Source organism: Pleurotus ostreatus, assembly GCF_014466165.1.
Source record: "Pleurotus ostreatus strain PC9 chromosome Unknown scaffold_9, whole genome shotgun sequence".
NCBI classification, from domain to species: Eukaryota; Fungi; Basidiomycota; class Agaricomycetes; order Agaricales; family Pleurotaceae; genus Pleurotus; species Pleurotus ostreatus.
This window is the reverse complement of record NW_023503164.1, coordinates 1,348,704-1,366,663: the sequence shown is the minus strand read 5'-3', so window position 1 is coordinate 1,366,663 and position 17,960 is coordinate 1,348,704. Positions and strand designations below refer to the sequence as shown.

The following is a 17,960-nucleotide window of genomic DNA, read 5'->3' as shown; positions in this document are numbered from 1 at the left end:
GACTCCCTTTGGCCAGTTTGAAGCTCCAGCTGACTTCCACGACTTCTACCGGTCCCGTTATCCTTTTTACGGTCCCAAACAAAGCTTCTGCAGTCTGCAGTCGGTAGTGAAATAGGGACGACCAGTTCCTGAGGTTCTCTGTGATTCGGATACTCTTCGGCACCGTACCACTACGCTCATCTGTGTCCTGTATAACGCTGCTGGGCTACATCGCAACTCTCAGACATGCGGGGCTTGAGAAGCTTTTATCTGGCGACACTATTTAGCAGTACTGGACGATATACCATGACTGTCTCCACCGTGGAGGATATCACATTTGGCTGGGAAGATATGTCATACATGACGGACGACATTGCACATGGGCCGCGATATGAATAGCCTGTTGCCAACAACCATGAAATGACTTCTTTCGCTTCCTCTGCAGTCCTGCTGGTCTGTGATCCCGTGAAATGATGATGATGTTTACCGTATGCTTGTTGGATCGACCGAAGCGCGGTGCAGGAGTCTCCCCGCTTGAGCGCGGCGTTCCCATCGTTGCAATAGGCTTTCTCGGCCTGTGTGACAGCGTTCTCCCCCTAAGAATAACACACGCTGCTGTATAAAGGGCTCCCCCAGGTTGATCGAACGACGACGGTCGTCTTTCTTTCAACCACCAACATGCGAAACATTTTAGCGCCGCTGGCGTGTCTGCTCTACGTGCATGGCATTGCTGCCCAGTATCAGATATGGGACATGGTACGCTATGCGTAATTGACATTGTAGCGCGACGTGTAGTGACAACTGGCGGTGTGCAGTGGCAGACTACGTGGGATCGCTCACAGCTCTTCACATACCAGAAAATCTCCCCGCCCATTAATTTCACCTCGCCTTCGGGCAAAGGCAGCGCAGATATCGTCGTGAACGATGCAAGTACTTTCCAGTCGGTTTGGGGCTTTGGCGGGTCCCTGAGTTGGTCTCTTTCGCTTCCAATGTTGTGTTGCAGTATTGATGCTATCTATAGCCGACTCTTCGGCGCTTACACTCAACAACTTGAAAGTGAGTTGTTGCATCGACCGTTTATACTGGGACTTACTTTGTGTTCCTAGTCGAAGAACCCGGATAATTATTGGAAACTATTGAACTACTTGTTCGTGCCTACGGACGCAGCCAATGCAGCTGGGCTCAGCTATATTCGTATTCCCATTGGCGCTTCAGACTTTTCCGCAAGCCGTACGTTCCTTGCATTAATTCACGCGTATAGACCCCAACTATGCCTTTGTTTGCAGAATACAGCCTCGACGACACTAATGGCGATACCTCATTCAATAGTTTCAACATTGACCGCGCGCCTTCGTACCTCTTCTCTGTTCTCAAGGATATTCAGTCACTCAACAAGATCACGAGGATCCACATTGTGCCGTGGTCTCCGGTAAGGCTTAAGGCTGTCTGTCGATGTTTTGAGGGCGTGCTGAGCACCTTGTAGCCTGGTTGGATGAAGAATACTGGCACAATGTCGGGCGGGTCGCTGAATTCCAATGTCGTCAACTCATGTGGGTGAAACCATCCCTCAGTGGATGCAATAATATATGACCGTATCTAGATGCTACCTACCTCCGGAAGGCTGTTCAGGGCTTCAAGAGCAAGGGGGTATCTGTATATGCCATCTCGATCCAGGTATAGTGCGCTACCCTTGTTCGTGTTTTGGCTTAATTAAGCTGGCTTCTCCACAGAACGAACCTCTGAACAGTAACCCTACTTACCCAACATGTACTATGACAGCAGCCATCGAAGCACAGATTGGTAAAGCTCTCCGTAGTCAGCTCAATAGCAATGGGCTATCATCCACTAAGCTCATTGGTTGGTATACATATGCGATTTATGGCATGCTCAGGTGATGATACTAAGATGTTGTTCCTTTCACAGGCTTTGAACATAACTGGTCTGTTGCATCAAGTTATCCGGTCCAGCTCATGCAGGCCGGCGGTGATGCTTTCGATGGCGTGGCCTTCCATTGTTATGCGGTTAGTCTCTTCATGTTACGTGATAGATACGAAGTATTCACTGCGGATGAACGAATTCCAGGGTAATGTCGCACAGCAAGAGACATTCCATGAGGCGTTCCCCACCAAGGAAATCTACTTCTCTGGTTAGACCAACCTCTGACGTGCGAGACCCTACTAATCCATGGAATTTCTAGAGTGCACTGGTACATTTGGATCCGATTGGTGGAGCGATATCAAAGTGAGTTCTTGTTCTATCGTCGATTGATCGTTTTGCTCATCATGTTCCGCATATAGTGGTATTTGGATAACATGTGAGTACACGATGCGGTGGTAATACTCGATTACTCACTCCAGGGATGACAAACACATAGTTTTATCGGTACAGCTGCCCCTTCATGAGGCTGATGACCTCACTAATTCATCCATGTTACCCAAGGTTCGGTTGAACGCAGTGCGCATGCTGCCCTTATGTGGAACATTGCCCTTGATGGCAAGGGGAATCCCAAGTTGCCTGGAACGAGCAGCTGCGGAGGCCCAGGTTGCCGTGCAATCGTAACCGTGAACAGCGACGGGTCCTATAGTGTCAACCAAGAATGTATGTTCTTCGCTATCATGAGACTCACAACTCGGCTTTATCATGGGCGCCCCTGAATATGTGCTTTCCAGTTTATGCCATGGCTCAAGCCTCCAAAGCGATTCTTCCACGGGACTCCGGCGGACCTTGGGGGAAGAGGGTCGGTGTTTCTGTTGGTGGCACTCTTGGTTCTGGACTGCGCGTCAGCGCCTTCGTCACCGGAAGGGCTAACCCGAATGATTGGGAGAGATACTCCTTGGTGGTACTCAATTGTAAGCTGTCTTTCGTCAATCAATTAATCAATGCCGAAATCGCCGTTGTTTATCTTTTGCCGTTAGGGAATGACCACACCAGCAGCGGCAGTTGGAACCCTGTTCCCGTGAAGACGACCATCGAATTTCGCGGCACCCAGGTAGGCTACCTTGGAAACATCTATCACTCGTCTTCGCTGACATTTGTCCGACTCGGAGGCTACAATCACCTTCCCTGTGGGCGTGTCAACGCTGTGGTACGTAACACTCATAAGTCAATCACCGCGCAAGGAGATACTGATTGACCCAAAGGTGGTATGCACCAAAGCAATCGTTCAACGGTACAGCGGGGTTTGATGGGAACATATTCGCGGACGGGGATGGGACACAGCAGCCTCTTGGAAATTTTAATCGGGCGGATTGACTTGGCCTTTACAGCGCCTATTTCTGATACAATACTTTTAACGCCTTCCTCCACGATTCCTCATGATGCATGATGCAAAACTCGTTACGTTCATCAAACACCTGCATGTCTTGCCGTCTTAATATCACCTTGGTTACCTCTTCTCTATCAACACTTCATTTGTTGTGAATTACGCGAATCGATGAACGGATTTCATCGCGCTCATGTAACTTCCCTTCCGTTGGTGGCTGACTGGTGATAATTGCTACGCCACATAAGCCGCTGATGAGAGGCCTTGAGGGCCAGAAAGGCTACCTTGGTCCAGGGCAACTGTCTCGGCGGAGTCGGAGGAACTCGTCCAATTGTGCTAACAACACATGGGTCGTCATGTATTCGGCACACGAGGCGGTGAATAGATGTAGGGAAATGAAAGGTAATATCAAGGAAAGGTGCACCACACGGATGTTATCATCTGAGCAAGTGGCAAGTGCATAGGCGCACAATATCCACACCTTCTGAAGCCTAGTCCCGTCTCGAGTGTATAACTCAGGATTCTATACATAATCTGGATGAAATGAAGGCCCGTGGAAGGGTGCTCGTGCCCATGATCATGAAGAAAGCTTACCTTATTTCAAGGGGGTTCCTATAGTACCTCCATGGGCCAAATACTGCTGAGCGGGTAAGTAGGTTGGTGTCAGCACATCGTTAAGCTGCGCAGCTAGCTGGGGTTCTGAGAGAAGCTTTCGCAACGGTGTCTGCCTGTTTCGTTCCTGATGATCCCGGCGTTCCGCCTTTTGGAGAAGCAAATCCCGGGCGGCTCTACATGTCCTATTGCTAGACATCTTGAGAACCTGGCGGAGTTCACAACCTGTTCTTCAAGGGTACCTCAGGTGAGTAAATGTTTCCTTGAGGAAGCTAAATCCGGAATGGAAGGGGTCGATTTCTGTTGCCGTTGCTTCCACTTACATAGCACGATGGAGGGCGAGCCGGTGGTAGTCAATGATAACGGAAAACTCCGTGTGTCTTATGGGTCGCAAGGTGCTCGTCTTGCCAGGATGAGGATAATTCTCCGAGAACATGGGAGAAGGTCAAGCAACGGAAGTCGCCATATACATCTCCCTTTCGCGGTTGCTAATTCGCCGGGGGTAGTGGGGCACTCAGCGTGGCATGGAATGCACACTTTCGTTGACTGTGTTGCGTCACGGCGAGCTTCGTGGGCTTCCCAACCTTGCGCCACCTCTTTAAGATCAAAGGGAACCTGTAAGCATAGGAAGTTGCGAAGACTGGAAGCGAGTGAATGTGGGTGAACTTTCATAACGTGCCCATCCTCGAAACTGCTCAACAATTTGTCCGCTCCAATTGTGATGCTCCATACGATGGAGACATTTCATTAACCTGGCTCGGTGGTCGTTGGACATTCGACATCTGGGGTAGTGAACCTGGAAGTATACTAAGGGTCAGCAGCATCGACAAGTGAAATAAATATATTTACCCGAATCATCTAGCAAGCTTATCTGGGTAAAATAAGAAATATTGAATCGGGCTGCATCGGGCATATCATCGGGAGATTCTTTCCCGATTTCGCATGGTCCTGTGACTACGTGCGATCGGCCAGGGGACGGCTTCAGCCCCAGGGACCTGCGATGTTGTGAGACTTCAGTGAGAGTTTGCAGACAAGAATACGCGGTGCCACACCGTATGGTCACCTGGCTAAATCCGCCGCTGGTACACACGCAGAAGAGCTTGTCCAGAAAAGCAATGAGGGGCGAAGCAGCTTTGTCGGAGGGTCGCGAACAATTCTGGCTTCAATTCGACTTCCGCATCTCAGCCGACAGTGGGACTAGAACAAGCACCGCACTATCTAGAATATTAAATGCAGGAGTGGGACACCACAGGAAAGGAAGGCTGCAAGGACACTACAGTGACGATGCGGCTATTTCAGAGGCACGCTGTATGTTACCCTGACGCGCCCAATCGATGATGGTGATTATCATGGTGATATGTACACAGCACTACGTGATGAGCTTTAGTCCTTTTGGCTGCTTTCCGTACGAGCAACTGCCCGCCGGATTCAACTGATATCAGCTTACGGTCGTATCCCGCCATACCAACGGTACTCTTGTGAACCGCGACCGTTTGTAGGATTCAAAGGGTACTGGTACTGGACTACGAAGTACCGAATCAGCGCAGTTTGACCACTCTACATCAACCAGGAGATACTCATCTTCTATGTAGCTTCTTTGTGGGCAGCTATCTATCGTTGAGGGTCCGATTTTGGAGTCGCTAATGCCCGCTTCCCCATAGCCTGCCTCCGAGGCGCGGTGTCGAGCCCGGGCTCCGCTCCGAGCGCTGTCGTAAAAATATGAATAGAAAGTGGGTGACGAGGGCCGTTGTTGCACTGGTTGCCAAGAGAAGGGCGGTCAGCGCCCCTATGGCGAGTTAGTTTCTGGCGTGCAACCAACGATGCAGGAACTCGAAGCTTCATTCTGTATTGCTCAACCCGAAACACCCTCGCGGCGACTGTTCGTTAGAAAATTGCACCGGCGGAACCTTTGATCCTGTCGGTATTCAAATCGCCAATTCACTTGGCCGTTGAGCCCCTGGGGTCTGAGAATTCTCCCATATGAGCCTGGCCTCCAATGCAGAGCGCGAATACATCGGACGCCGGTGCTGAAGCAGAGGCATCAACGGATCCGGCGTCTGCGAGAAGGGAACCGGCCTGAAGGAGTTTTTTCACGAAGTTTGAGGCTGCTTCTGAATTGAAGCCCTTGACATATGGCACGCACTGTCCTCATTTGCTTGTATCCTAAGGGCCCGGTCTGCTCGTCGAGATGTCAGTCCCTCGGGCCTGGGGTTGGCGGAGATTGAACTTGACAAAACCTAGCGCTGGAGTCTGCTCAGGGCGCTTGGGAATCGTCACAAATAAGTCACAGACATCATGGTGGGAAAGCGGCAATAGATACAAAGTAAATACATGCAAACTTCTGCTTTCGGTATTTCTTGTATTTCTTGTCGGCGACCTGAAGTATCCCGGCTCAGTAGGTGATATACTAGTCCAAAAGAGTTTAACATGTGGTACGTTGGTTTAGCGGTTTGCGCGCTTGAGTACTACTTTTTAGCACGGAAAGGTTGCGGGTTCGAGCCACGGATTGTCCTTTTTTCACTTCTTCGTCCTGCTATCTCACCACTAACATTCATTAATAAATAAACACCACAAGCTGTAGTACTGTTTATTGGAGGGAATAGATAATGCAGTTGATACAAGGTGCCACCAGGTATATTAACGCTGACATAATAATGTGACAGGAAGGTCCTAACCCACCCGCAAACCCCCTGGTACAGCAGACCAAACTGTCGGTTTGGAGTAGGTTTGGGCCAGGTTTGGTCCAACCGTGGGAGCCAAATTTGGCAGGTAGGGACTAACATCTCGACGAGCAGACCGGGCCCTAAAGGGTAAACTGACACTCTCCCATACCCTGGTCGCGTCAACCAATTGTCCCCGGTTGACCAGCGCCACCCTCAGTGCTTCGATCATACCCTTCCCTCTAATGTGACTTTATCGCTGGCCTGCCCTTGCCGCTCCTTCGGACCGTCGTTTTCTGAGGTTTTCAGCTCGCGGGAATACGTGGATCGTCACGGGAACTCGCGTCCCAGCATCTTTGATCAGGAAATAAATCCTCTTGGTGACATCTACGCTCAAAGCGTAGATTCCCTATAAAAGGCCATCTATGACAACTGAAATCTCTCTGTCCACATACCGCCCAGTTCTAATATCATGACATCCCTCTTCTACTCGCCAGGCGAAGCATGGATATCCACATTGCAATCCCCCGTCTCATGGGCAATCCTCATACTGCTCGTGGTCTCTAGCATCTATATCACGAGCTGCCATTCACCCCCACGACATTATCCCCCAGGTCCAAAATCAGACCCCCTCATCGGCAACCTACGCCAAATACCACTCGAACACCAGGAGCGGACATTTTCGGATTGGGGGACCAGATATGGTAAGCCCGAGCACTCTGAAACGTTGGCGATAGCTTCTCATACAACGCCTAGGCGACGTGGTCTACGCACGTCTATTAGGGAAAGAAATGATCATCCTAAATACCTTGCAAGCAGCGCGTGACTTGCTGGAGAAGCGAAGTGCCATATACTCAGATCGGCCACGTTCCGTATTACTGGAAGAATTGTACGTCTTCCAATCTATGGTCGCTACCACAGCTGAGTTGTGGCCAGAATGGGTTGGCAAGATGCTACGACGAACATGCGGTATGGTCCCCGGTTTCGAAAGCATCGTCGCTTTGCGCAGCAAACTTTCAATCGGGGTGCCGTGAGGTCGTATCAACCTTTACAGCACCAGGAAATGGGTATCCTTCTCAACAGCTTTGCAAGCGACCCGACTTCTTTTGTGCAACACTTTAGAAGGTGAGGGCGTCCTCGGGCAACGTGCGGTGTTGACGTTGTTGACAACCGCCGGACACGTTCAAGGTACGGCGCGGCTACCATCATGAAAATCACATATGGGCACGACGTCAAGTCGTACGATGACAAGTTTGTCCAACTAGGTGCGACGATACTTACAAATATTCTCATCATTGCCACTAAGGCCCCAGTCACTTAGCTGAGAAGGCTGGAACGGCCACGATTGAGGTCGGGACCCCGGCTGCCACATTGGTAGACTTTATCCCACTGTTGAAGTGCGTGGATTTCACGTTCCTGGATGTAATGATCACCGAATACCTTGTTAGACACCTTCCAAGTTGGATGCCTGGAGGCGGTTTCAAACGTGAGGCTCGAAAATGCCAAGCATTGGTGCAAGCCATGATTGACATACCGTTTGAAAGTGTTCGCGATAGTGTGGTAAGTGGCACAATTATGCAAGGTATCGTGACCACTTCACAAAGTTTGTACTAATTGCAGATTAACGGCAATGCTCCACCCTCTTTCACATCCTCTATACTCGAGTCATATTGTAAATCAGGGGACTTTAAGCTTCCTATCGAAGACGAGAGGGATATCAAAGGGGCTGCTGGGACGCTCTACGCAGGTGAATTTACTTCTAACGCCGTTCATGTGTGTTTCTGAATGTTTCCGATAAGCTGCCGAAGATACAGTAAGATACCGTCTCCTAAGCTCGAGTCTTGCATGCTTAATGAATGGCGCTAGACTGTTTCTACTCTAACAACATTTATCCTTGCTATGGTATTATATCCGGAGGTCTTCAAGAAGGCACAGCGGGAGATTGATGCGGTTATTGGCCGACAGCGCCTTCCTACCTTCCAAGACGTTGGATCACTCCCGTATCTGGATTGCCTGGTCAAGGAGGTATACAGGTATGTCATTGCCATGAATCTAAACCACTTTATTAATAAGCGTTCTAGATGGCATCCCCCAGTCCCTCTCGGTAAGCCCACTCAATTTTGCGAGTACACAAAGACCCTCAATTTGCTCTATCTTTAGGCCTACCGCACCGGCTTATGGCAGATGACATTTATGATGGGCACCATATACCCAAAGGTAAGTTCGACTTCGATTGTACGGAGCTTAGAACTGACCGATAACTCCAGGCGCTACGGTGTTGGCTAACATATGGTTCGTCGTTGCTCTAACTTTGCCTCGTCCTTAATTAAACCTAACCTTGCGACCCAGGGGAATGGCGAAAAATTGTCAATCTCCAGATACCTTCTATCCAGAGAGATATTTAGAGGATCCTGAACTTCCAGACCCTCATTCCTTTGTCTTCGGTTTCGGACGAAGGTATGTCCTAAAATCTATCAATCATCACGTCTTGCCGTACGTATCTGACGTTTTCGCTTTCTTCGGTGTAGAATATGCCCCGGAAGACATTTTGCCCATTCTAGTGTCTGGTTGGTCGCCGCTAATATAATCGCCACTATGGAGCTATCACCTGCAGTTGATTCCGATGGGAACCCGACCCCAGTTTTGCCAGAATTCAGCTCTGGCTTCGTCAGGTGAGCTTCCGGTTACCACTTTTACGAGATTAAACATTAATGCGTGCCGAGAAGACATCCCAAGCCATTCAGCTGTTCCATCAAACCACGATCAGAAGAAAGTCTCAGATTAATCCACGAGTGTAATCCATCATATACATAAGTCCTAGACTTCAGTGTCCAAGCGAACTTTTCCATTATGCATATTCGCCATTTTCCTTGTCATCAATACGCATCTCTATGGGTCCATCGTATTTATATCATTAGTACTTGTACTTGTATGTAGAGATGGTGCATGATATTACGAAGTCCGGTCTGATTTCTACTCCCGTGTTCTCGCATTTTCGGTGGGCTTCGATTACGGAGGTTTAAAACACAGACTTCGATAGAACCATTTACCAGCATCGTGTTATGGTCGACATCAGCGCCATCGAAGCTCAGAATCAGACAGCTCGGCTTGCTCTCCCAGCCCCGAATGACCCTGGCGCTACTACTCAAGCAGCAGTCGGGTCCACTGCCGTGAAGTTAGACGAACTGGGGCCGATGGTGGTCAACAGCGATGGCGTAAGTATGCCAAACTATCTCCATCGTTTGCTGATAGCTAAAGTCACGGCTCTTATCATCATAATGAAGACCCTATCCCGAATAGCAAACTGGGGCAGTATGACAGAGGCGGAGAAAGAAAGAACACTCCGCATTTTGCTCGCCAGGAATAAGTACGGTCTCTTTCGGGGCTATTATGATAATCCTAACCTTCGTGGGTTTAGGGTGAGACTTGCCAACGAAGAGAATGCACGCAAAAGTAACGGTGGGAGCCCCGATGAAGACGATGATGCCACGCTGCTTTCCTTATCGACCCCATCGACGAAGAAGGAATAAGAATACATGCTTACCATGCTGACGATGGAGACATCCACCTGGTCCTTCCGGTGAAAAGACTCGACTATCTTGATGTATGTAACAACAATGTAAGAAGGATTACCGAAAGCTGTGCTCATCTATCCCATGGAAGTACTACTACAGGTACTTTCCTCACAGAGATGACGCTCGTGTCGGCTTCTTGGGTATACCATCGCACCTAAGGGTGGCGTGGATTCAGTAGAGCGTACAGCAGGAAAGAGTAAGCAAGACCGCCACGGAGCCGATCCCCTTACCTCCCAGGTAGTATGATCGACGCTCAATCGGCGCAGACTCTTGGGGGCGTCTTGAAAAGCGCGGGAAATGAAACTGTCATTAAAGTTGCAAAGGCTCCTCCGGGCGTTTCGTACGTATAATTCCAGCGTGTGGAGACGGGTTAGGCCTTGAGAAACCATCCCAAATTTAGTCTACCAGTGGTAAGCACGACACCTTTGTCACTGTTGTCGACGTACCAGGGTATCTAAGGACAGCGCGATTCGTAGCAGCTCCAATTTAGGGCAACATTGGCAAAGTTGTTGCAAAGAAGGTAGACCTAGAAAAGCAGAGCCGAGATTGAGGTGCCTTATGGTCGGGCCGTGCCTCTTTGAGATGTGCTCCCCAAGGCCGTCAAAACTGACGCTTGCGCCACAAGCAAACGGCGACGCATCACCGATAAGATGCAAGCTCTCCAACTTCGAGGATGAGATGATCCGTCTAATCCACACACAAAAGCGGTCAACATCCTGTCGTGTATCAAGAATGGGATGCTTGACGGAGAGACTCCTCAACCGGGGAAAAGGTGGTACGCTCCTGGGCGTGTTAAATTGCTAACCGGTGGTCAATCAAGAACTAGCAACATTGGGAAACGATGTACTCACTAAGTAGTACTGCAACTGGACGTGTGTCAAAGAGGGTAGGAGATCGAGAAAGTGCAAGACGTCAGCGTCCGCTAGAGAATACGAAAGCCCTAGGCTGAAGGATTCGATGCCTTGCAGATATGGTATGAGAGAACGGAGTACGCCTGGGGTAATCGAGCCACAATTGCCCTAGAGAGGTTCCATACGCCTCTCATGACGACGATAATCACAGACGAACCTTGAGGTGAAAGCATAGCAGACTTTCTTTCAGCAGCCTAAGCCATTCAGGAAGTAGTTGCAAGATGGCGCGAGGGGGGTCCCGTAACGTCAATTTGGTCAGACGGGGATGCCTGCGAGGAGTGGGGCTCTCTGTTCATCGGCACAAGAAGCATTGACTTCCACTTCTTCTAGGCATGGAAGACCCTGTAATTTAACGAGCGCTTCGGTAAACGTATTAGGGCAATATGAAGCTGGGGTGAATACGACCGCCCGTAAGTTTCGATACGCATGGATTGCAATCGGTAACTTCTCCTGTAGTTGATTAAACGGAGGGGTACGCGTAGGTATATCGCCTATACGTGGAAGTTAGCAAACTTATATCATAGGAGCCAGCAACAAGGCGTACCATGGATCTCAAGCCGTTGAACATGGATCGCGTTGTGAGGCAACATGGACGACACAAAAGCAGATGGTTCCTACAGCGCTTCCTCAGCGATAGATAGCGAGGCATGGTAAAGAGATATACTGATAATCTCCCTCTGTCTCTCAGCGACAGCGTTCGTTCGTCGCTGCGAGGCGAATAAACGATGCGTGTATAAAGTACTTTGGACGCAGCCATGTTGAATTGGCGATTCACAAGGGTACAGTTGTACAGAGTGGAGTAATCGGGTATGAGTGCTTCAAATATTTCTAGTAGTATTTCGTGGGGGTGAACCCCCGCCGCTCCTGTAAATTCAGGCATCAGGATGCGATAAGTTTGCGACCACTGTTGATCATAAATGGTCATTACTATCTTGAACTTCTCACGGTTATGAATAAGTTCCCGCGGTAACATCGTCCCTGAGTTGCTACCAAGACATTATACTCAAGTACGCACTCAAGATTCAGGTAATATAACCAAGCCGCGTTCGCGATCTTTGGTGTAGCCACCAGAAGCATTTTATCCCCTCTTGCTCCCTTTCTTCACCCATCATGTCAATTCGGGCCCCGACCAAAGGCGAGAACTACGAGCTCAGGATTGACCTCAATAGCGAGTATCGCGAGAAGAGAAAGGATGCTATCAAAAGGGTGATAGCGTCGATGACCGTTGGGAAGGGTGAATGCGCACATCTACAGTCCGTGTCTCGTACTTATCAAGGCCAGATGTCAGCGGCCTGTTTCCTGACGTGCTCAAGAACATGCAGACGGACGACCTGGAGCAGAAGAAGCTGGTGTATCTATACCTCATGAATTACGCGAAGACCCAGCCAGAGCTCGTTATTCTCGCAGTCAACACATTCGTTAAGGACACAGATGACCCAAATCCTCTGGTCCGGGCTCTGGCCATCAGAACCATGGGTTGCTTGCGCGCAGAGAAGATCATTGATTACCTCTGCGACCCTCTTCAAAAGTGCCTACGTGACGAGAATCCATACGTACGGAAGACCGCCGCGCTCTGCGTAGCTAAACTCTACGATCTGAAACCCGAGCTTGTAATAGAGAATGGATTTTTGGAGCAGTTGCACGAGATGATAGCAGATGCCAATCCGATGGTACGTCTATTGGACATCTTTGCTTTTGGTAATAAACTGCTGTCATAGGTTGTGGCCAACACCGTTACAGCTCTATCTGACATCCACGCCGCTGCCGTAGCCCAGCCATCATCATCTACTTCAGAACAAGCTGTCTTCACGATCACGTCCTCTATCCTGAGCAAACTGCTTATTGCCTTAAACGAATGCTCCGAATGGGGTCGCGTCGCGATACTGAACGCCCTCGCAAGATATGAAGCTCAAGACGATAAAGAAAGCGAGCATATTTGCGAACGAGTTGTTCCCCAATTCCAACATGTCAACGGGAGTGTGGTTCTGGCGGCTGTTAAGGTATGGCCCGCGCCGTTCTTTTTGTCCTTGAAGTCAACTCCCGGCCCAGGTCATCATGATCCATATGCGTGGTGTCCGACGAGAAGAGCTAACCAAGCAGCTCATCCGTAAAATGGCTCCCCCATTGGTTACGTTGCTGTCGTCTCCGCCGGAGGTTCAATGGGTGGCCCTGCGAAATATAAATCTACTACTCCAGAAGCGGTCCGACCTCCTGACTAACGAAATGCGCGTCTTCTTCTGTAAATACAACGATCCGCTATACGTCAAGGTAGAGAAGTTGGATATTATGGTCCGGTTAGCAAACGAGAATAATGTAGATCCCCTCCTCAGCGAGCTGAAAGAGTAAGTCTTCTCGTATGTGATCTGGCGTGGTTCGACTAACCAATGCGGTTCAGGTATTCATCCGAAGTCGATGTCGACTTTGTGCGCAAGAGTATTAAGGCGATTGGTCAGACAGCGGTGAAAATAGACGCCGCCGCAGAACGTTGCGTCAACGTACTGCTAGAACTTATTGCGACTCGCGTGAGCTATGTGGTTCAGGAGGCTGTTGTTGTTATGAAAGTCAGTGTGCTCTGTTTCTTCTTGAATCTCAATCTTAACAAAGCCATTGTCTCACCATTGTCAGGATATCTTCCGGAAATATCCATCAACATATGAAGGGGTCATCCCGATTCTATGTTCCAACTTAGATGAATTAGATGAGCCCGAAGCCAAAGCATCACTTATCTGGATCATCGGTGAATATGCGAACAAAATCGACAATGCGGACGAATTGCTGGGTATTTTCGTTGACACGTTCACGGAAGAATCTTATCCTGTTGGTATCACTTCTGAAGCCGTCTCGAGCCACCACTAACATGAGGCGGTCAGGTGCAACTGCAAACCTTGACAGCGGTCGTCAAGCTGTTCCTTACGAAACCGGATTCCTCACAAGGAATCGTCCAACGGATACTCGATACCGCTACCAAGGACTGTGACTCGCCTGATGTCCGCGACCGAGCATACATATACTGGCGACTACTCTCAACAGATCCGGGCGCTGCAAAAGTATATCACATCCTATGTTGGCCTAACGCCACTGACCCTCTAATGTGCGCAGGCTGTCGTCCTAGCTCATCGACCACCTATTTCAATACCCCAAACGACCGTTTCTCCTGCCCTTTTGGAAGAACTACTTGGTGAAATATCCAGCCTCGCCAGCGTTTATCACAAACCGGAAGAAACATTTATTGGAGGAGGCCGAGTGGGCGCAGATTCCGTGCAACGCAAGGAAAACGAGTCAGTACTTCATAGTTACTTCTTCTCAAGGTTGTTTCTTTGGTAACATCACTCGCAGACTCTCGGATGATAAGTTCTCGACGCAAAAGGCGTTGCAAACGGTTGCTGCCGGTCAGCAAGCTGAGAACCTCCTCGGTGAGTGTCTAAGGTTTCGACATGCTTAATTGCTCGGCTAATACTTCGCGAATCAGACTTTGACGACGCACCAGCTTACGAGGGCCAATCATCTGGCCTTGCAGCAACCGAAGTTCTGACGTCAACACCAGCTGCTGCAAGTCTCCTCGCCGGCACATCGACAAATCCGCTAGACGACTTAGTCTCAATATTTGGTGGCAGTGGCGGCGGCATGGCTCCTACGCCCCCGGTCAACGCCTTTGCAGGCCTGTCGTTGGGCGCGACCAATTCGTTGATGACACCGACAAATCAAGTCATGAGTCCAGTCGTTCGAGGCGTACCCTCACCCGCTATCCCAGCTCAACCTCAAACACCGGCGCAACCGCAAAACCCCGAAGAGGATTTGTTGGGCTTGTTTTAGTATCCACAGTAAACTTTACTTCGTATGTCTTTGTTCAATAGAAAACCATTGATGTTAATTCCTCCACGGAGATGGATCCAGCGGAAGGTTTTACGTTCACGCATGTGTTATTCAGTCCGAATAGCATCAGGCATGGTCGACTGGTTCCCCAGATGCATGAATCTTTCGTTCGCTAGAGAATTCCAGATGTCTTCTATGTGAATCATGTATATCAATGCCCTCTGGCCCGCTAATTGACCCGCTTATTCAAGTGCTGACCACATTTTCCACTTGTCGGATGTCGCCCATCAGGAACCTACCCAAGTCTAGCTTGGTTCCTCCAGCAGAACTTCGAAGCGCCCACGAATGGCCATTGCTTAAAGTTTCGACGATACCATACTGTTATCGTTATATTGGTGACATTATACCATTTTACATGCGGCTTTGTTCGACATAAGCGCTGATTATATATTTCGAATATGACATAGGATATAGGTAAAGCATCCAAACGCGAATCGCAGTAATCACTCTGTAGCGAGGTGCTTGTACTTGGCGCTGATGGGCCGGGGCTTTTCACCTAAAACAGCCAGGAAGTTCTCGAACGTCAAGCACCCTCCCAATGTTTCGAAGTCAATCTCATCGAGAGGGAGAGGTTCGACCAGGGTAGGAGATTCGAGATGAGGGCTCGACTCAACAACAGGAAGCTCTCCATCGTCACTACCCTCTGGCAAGACCAGGTCTACATTCCTCACGGCTCTGCCTGCATTAGGGGCAACATTGGCATGGCTGCGTCTTCGGGGTCGTAATGCAAGGGAGACCGAGTTGTTATGGGCCTTGTGAAATAATCCCCAAAGGCCATACAAACGACCACGAAGCAGATTGAATGCAGGCTGTATACCCTCAAACACTGGCAGCGGATCGCAAAGGAAGGCTGCCTTCGCTTGACGGGCATTGGCATACGTACCAGTCCATCTCAGTATTGATGCATTGGGTTTGCTCGAAAACGGCTGTTGCTTATCGAGGGTATAGAGTACCGCCGCCCAAACAAGGAGGTAGAATAGTGATTCGAGATCATGTCGATAGAGGTGAGTCGGTGGTTCAGAGCCGCCAGCGAGGAGATCGCGTGCCATGAATGGGCCAGTTCCCGTTCGGTACTTCAGAGGCCCCTGTGGAATAATATCAGATGCCTGATCCCAGTCATTGAGGACGCCGACACAGCGCGACTTTGGCACGCTACGCCATAACACATTGCCAGCGCTTATGTCGCGATGAAGAACTTTCCCGAATTTCATCGCAGCGTGGTGGCCTAGTAATAATGTCAGAGCGTGATAGGGTTGCATGATATGGACAGAACGAACATTCGACTATATCAAGATACACTGGCATGAAATCCTCGGATGTTGGAACCTCCCATAGATGTTTGTACTGATCGGCAACCATGAGAGTGAGATAGCGCTGTTCAAGTTTGTGGGTTGTCGTCATGGAGCGAAACAGGTTTCCAGGGAGGCCGATAGACCTTCCCTTGAGCACCATCGCAAAGTGAACTTTGGGGAGGAAAGGCTTGATCCAAGGCACACTCTCACGGAGTGATTGGACTACTTCTGCTTCGAGTTTTGGACGCACAGCCAAGGGCCAGCTGAGCTTCGCCGCCATAGTGACTTGAGAAGGGGCCTCCTTCGTCGTTCCAGTGGCCACGTTTCCATTTTTGCCGCCATGGTTCGGAATAATAGGGTCAGTATCGTCAGCTGCTACCTGCTCTGTCTGGGTGCCCTCTTCTTTGACTGCTGCAACGAGATGACCGGGAAGAATGTGTGAGCCTCGGCCAGAAACACCCCGAAACACATATAGTGGATCACCAGTAATCTCAAAGTCTGAGTAGAGGCCCTGCCCGAGGTCCTTTACGAACGTAGCTCCTGCACTATCGCACGTAGGTAACCGGAGAACCGTATCCTTCATTGAAGAGGGCGGAGCGGAGAGAGGGAGCCCGAGGCGGGGGCCAGAAGAGATGAGTGGTTCGAATCCAGCATGAGCCATGTCGCACTTGGCCAGAGCTAACGCCAGCATCGCCAGCTTGCTTGGTTCTTCAGCGAAATTGAACTTCTTGGTGACGATGGTGCCTATCCGATCATAGTAGTGCACCCGTACGTCTTTATCCGTGATCACCAGACCGGTTGACCAACGTCTACAAGCAAATGTCATCATCGCCAGGGCATATCCAGTTGCTTGTGATTCTTTCCGAGCAATTTGTTTGAACCGCTTCGAAGGACCTTGTTCTTCAAGTTCGAGGACGTCGGAGCTTGATCGCTTAGAGCCAGACGACGTCGAGGACGGTGCCGAGTCCGGCGCGGAGACAGTGACACAGGCTTCAGTCTCGTTCATTTGCTCCTGTGGGGTAACGGCGAATTCCAGAAAGGCCTTAGAGAGTGACCAAGACAACTTGTCGACCTTGGGGTTGAACGATTTAAAAAAGAAAAGTCCATCAGGGGTCCAAGGTGCGCCAGTGCTATCCAATTGCTCGTCGCCTGGAGGGACCAGATTTAAATCTAGCTTGTAGCCATCGTCGCTGAATTTCTTGAATAGATCGTCTATGATAGTCTTGAACGGTATATATAGCTCCTCTTCAGGCCGGTCTTTGCTGAGCACGGTGTTGTATTCCTGCAAACCGCCAGAGTGTAGCGTCCACACGTTCGACTTGTTGATGTAATCCACGTCGTCGTCAGTGAAGCCATATACATTTTTCACGAAGTCTTCAATTGAGACATTGCTTAGCGGTTGGCAGAGGAGGAGCTTCGCCAAGGCGACATCCGCCTTCCAGGCAGCATCCGTCTCTGTGCCTAATCCAAAGTAAGTGAGCGAAGGGTGGGAACCGTGAAGGAGTCATGCTTACTGGAGTCTGAGTAGTAATCGCTAGAGTATTCATCGGAGGAATAGTGGCAGTGAGGGGATGAGGAAGGAGCGGCGCCAAACATGCTGCAGGTTCATTTCGCGATGCTGGGCTAGTTGCGAATCAATGAAACGAACACACTTGGTGGCACGGAGTCAAGATGTGGCGGCGACTTTACTGCCTGGATGCGTTGCCTCTTTCGTGCAACAACAAAGGAAAACACCATGTGACTGTTCTCCTATTCTCATACCTCCGGCCTCAGGGGCCTTCAGTATCATTTTCAAT

The 17,960-nt window shown here is 49.8% G+C and overlaps 4 protein-coding genes across 4 annotated transcripts; 3 read left to right on the top strand and 1 right to left on the bottom strand.

The window, feature by feature from the left end:
* Nucleotides 1-657: 657 nt before the first annotated feature.
* On the top strand, nt 658-3,231 carry PC9H_011630 (uncharacterized protein; the record flags this gene model as incomplete). The annotated part of the gene is made up of 18 exons (XM_036781113.1): nt 658-735; nt 795-948; nt 1,001-1,035; nt 1,086-1,209; nt 1,266-1,408; nt 1,463-1,529; nt 1,580-1,653; nt 1,710-1,836; nt 1,903-2,000; nt 2,062-2,125; nt 2,177-2,220; nt 2,277-2,293; nt 2,354-2,361; nt 2,419-2,577; nt 2,649-2,828; nt 2,895-2,968; nt 3,027-3,064; nt 3,120-3,231. The coding sequence occupies 18 exons, from the start codon at nt 658-660 to the stop codon at nt 3,229-3,231; spliced, it is 1,596 nt and encodes a 531-aa protein (XP_036626968.1).
* A 3,754-nt stretch (nt 3,232-6,985) lies between these two features.
* Nucleotides 6,986-10,043, top strand: PC9H_011629 (uncharacterized protein; the record flags this gene model as incomplete). The annotated part of the gene is made up of 16 exons (XM_036781112.1): nt 6,986-7,217; nt 7,270-7,402; nt 7,450-7,638; nt 7,702-7,778; nt 7,835-8,073; nt 8,134-8,260; nt 8,313-8,326; nt 8,380-8,546; nt 8,595-8,617; nt 8,674-8,730; nt 8,781-8,805; nt 8,863-8,970; nt 9,042-9,185; nt 9,554-9,728; nt 9,798-9,880; nt 9,932-10,043. 16 exons carry the CDS (start codon nt 6,986-6,988, stop codon nt 10,041-10,043), a joined length of 1,905 nt encoding a protein of 634 aa, XP_036626967.1.
* A 2,066-nt stretch (nt 10,044-12,109) lies between these two features.
* On the top strand, nt 12,110-14,812 carry APL2 (beta-adaptin; the record flags this gene model as incomplete). The annotated part of the gene is made up of 10 exons (XM_036781111.1): nt 12,110-12,233; nt 12,281-12,669; nt 12,718-12,999; nt 13,049-13,341; nt 13,395-13,560; nt 13,625-13,816; nt 13,870-14,046; nt 14,099-14,277; nt 14,336-14,412; nt 14,469-14,812. The coding sequence occupies 10 exons, from the start codon at nt 12,110-12,112 to the stop codon at nt 14,810-14,812; spliced, it is 2,223 nt and encodes a 740-aa protein (XP_036626966.1).
* Nucleotides 14,813-15,315: 503 nt separating this feature from the next.
* Nucleotides 15,316-17,760, bottom strand: PC9H_011627 (uncharacterized protein; the record flags this gene model as incomplete). The annotated part of the gene is made up of 3 exons (XM_036781110.1): nt 15,316-16,097; nt 16,150-17,625; nt 17,679-17,760. The coding sequence occupies 3 exons, from the start codon at nt 17,758-17,760 to the stop codon at nt 15,316-15,318; spliced, it is 2,340 nt and encodes a 779-aa protein (XP_036626965.1).
* Between the last annotated feature and the right edge of the window lie 200 nt (nt 17,761-17,960).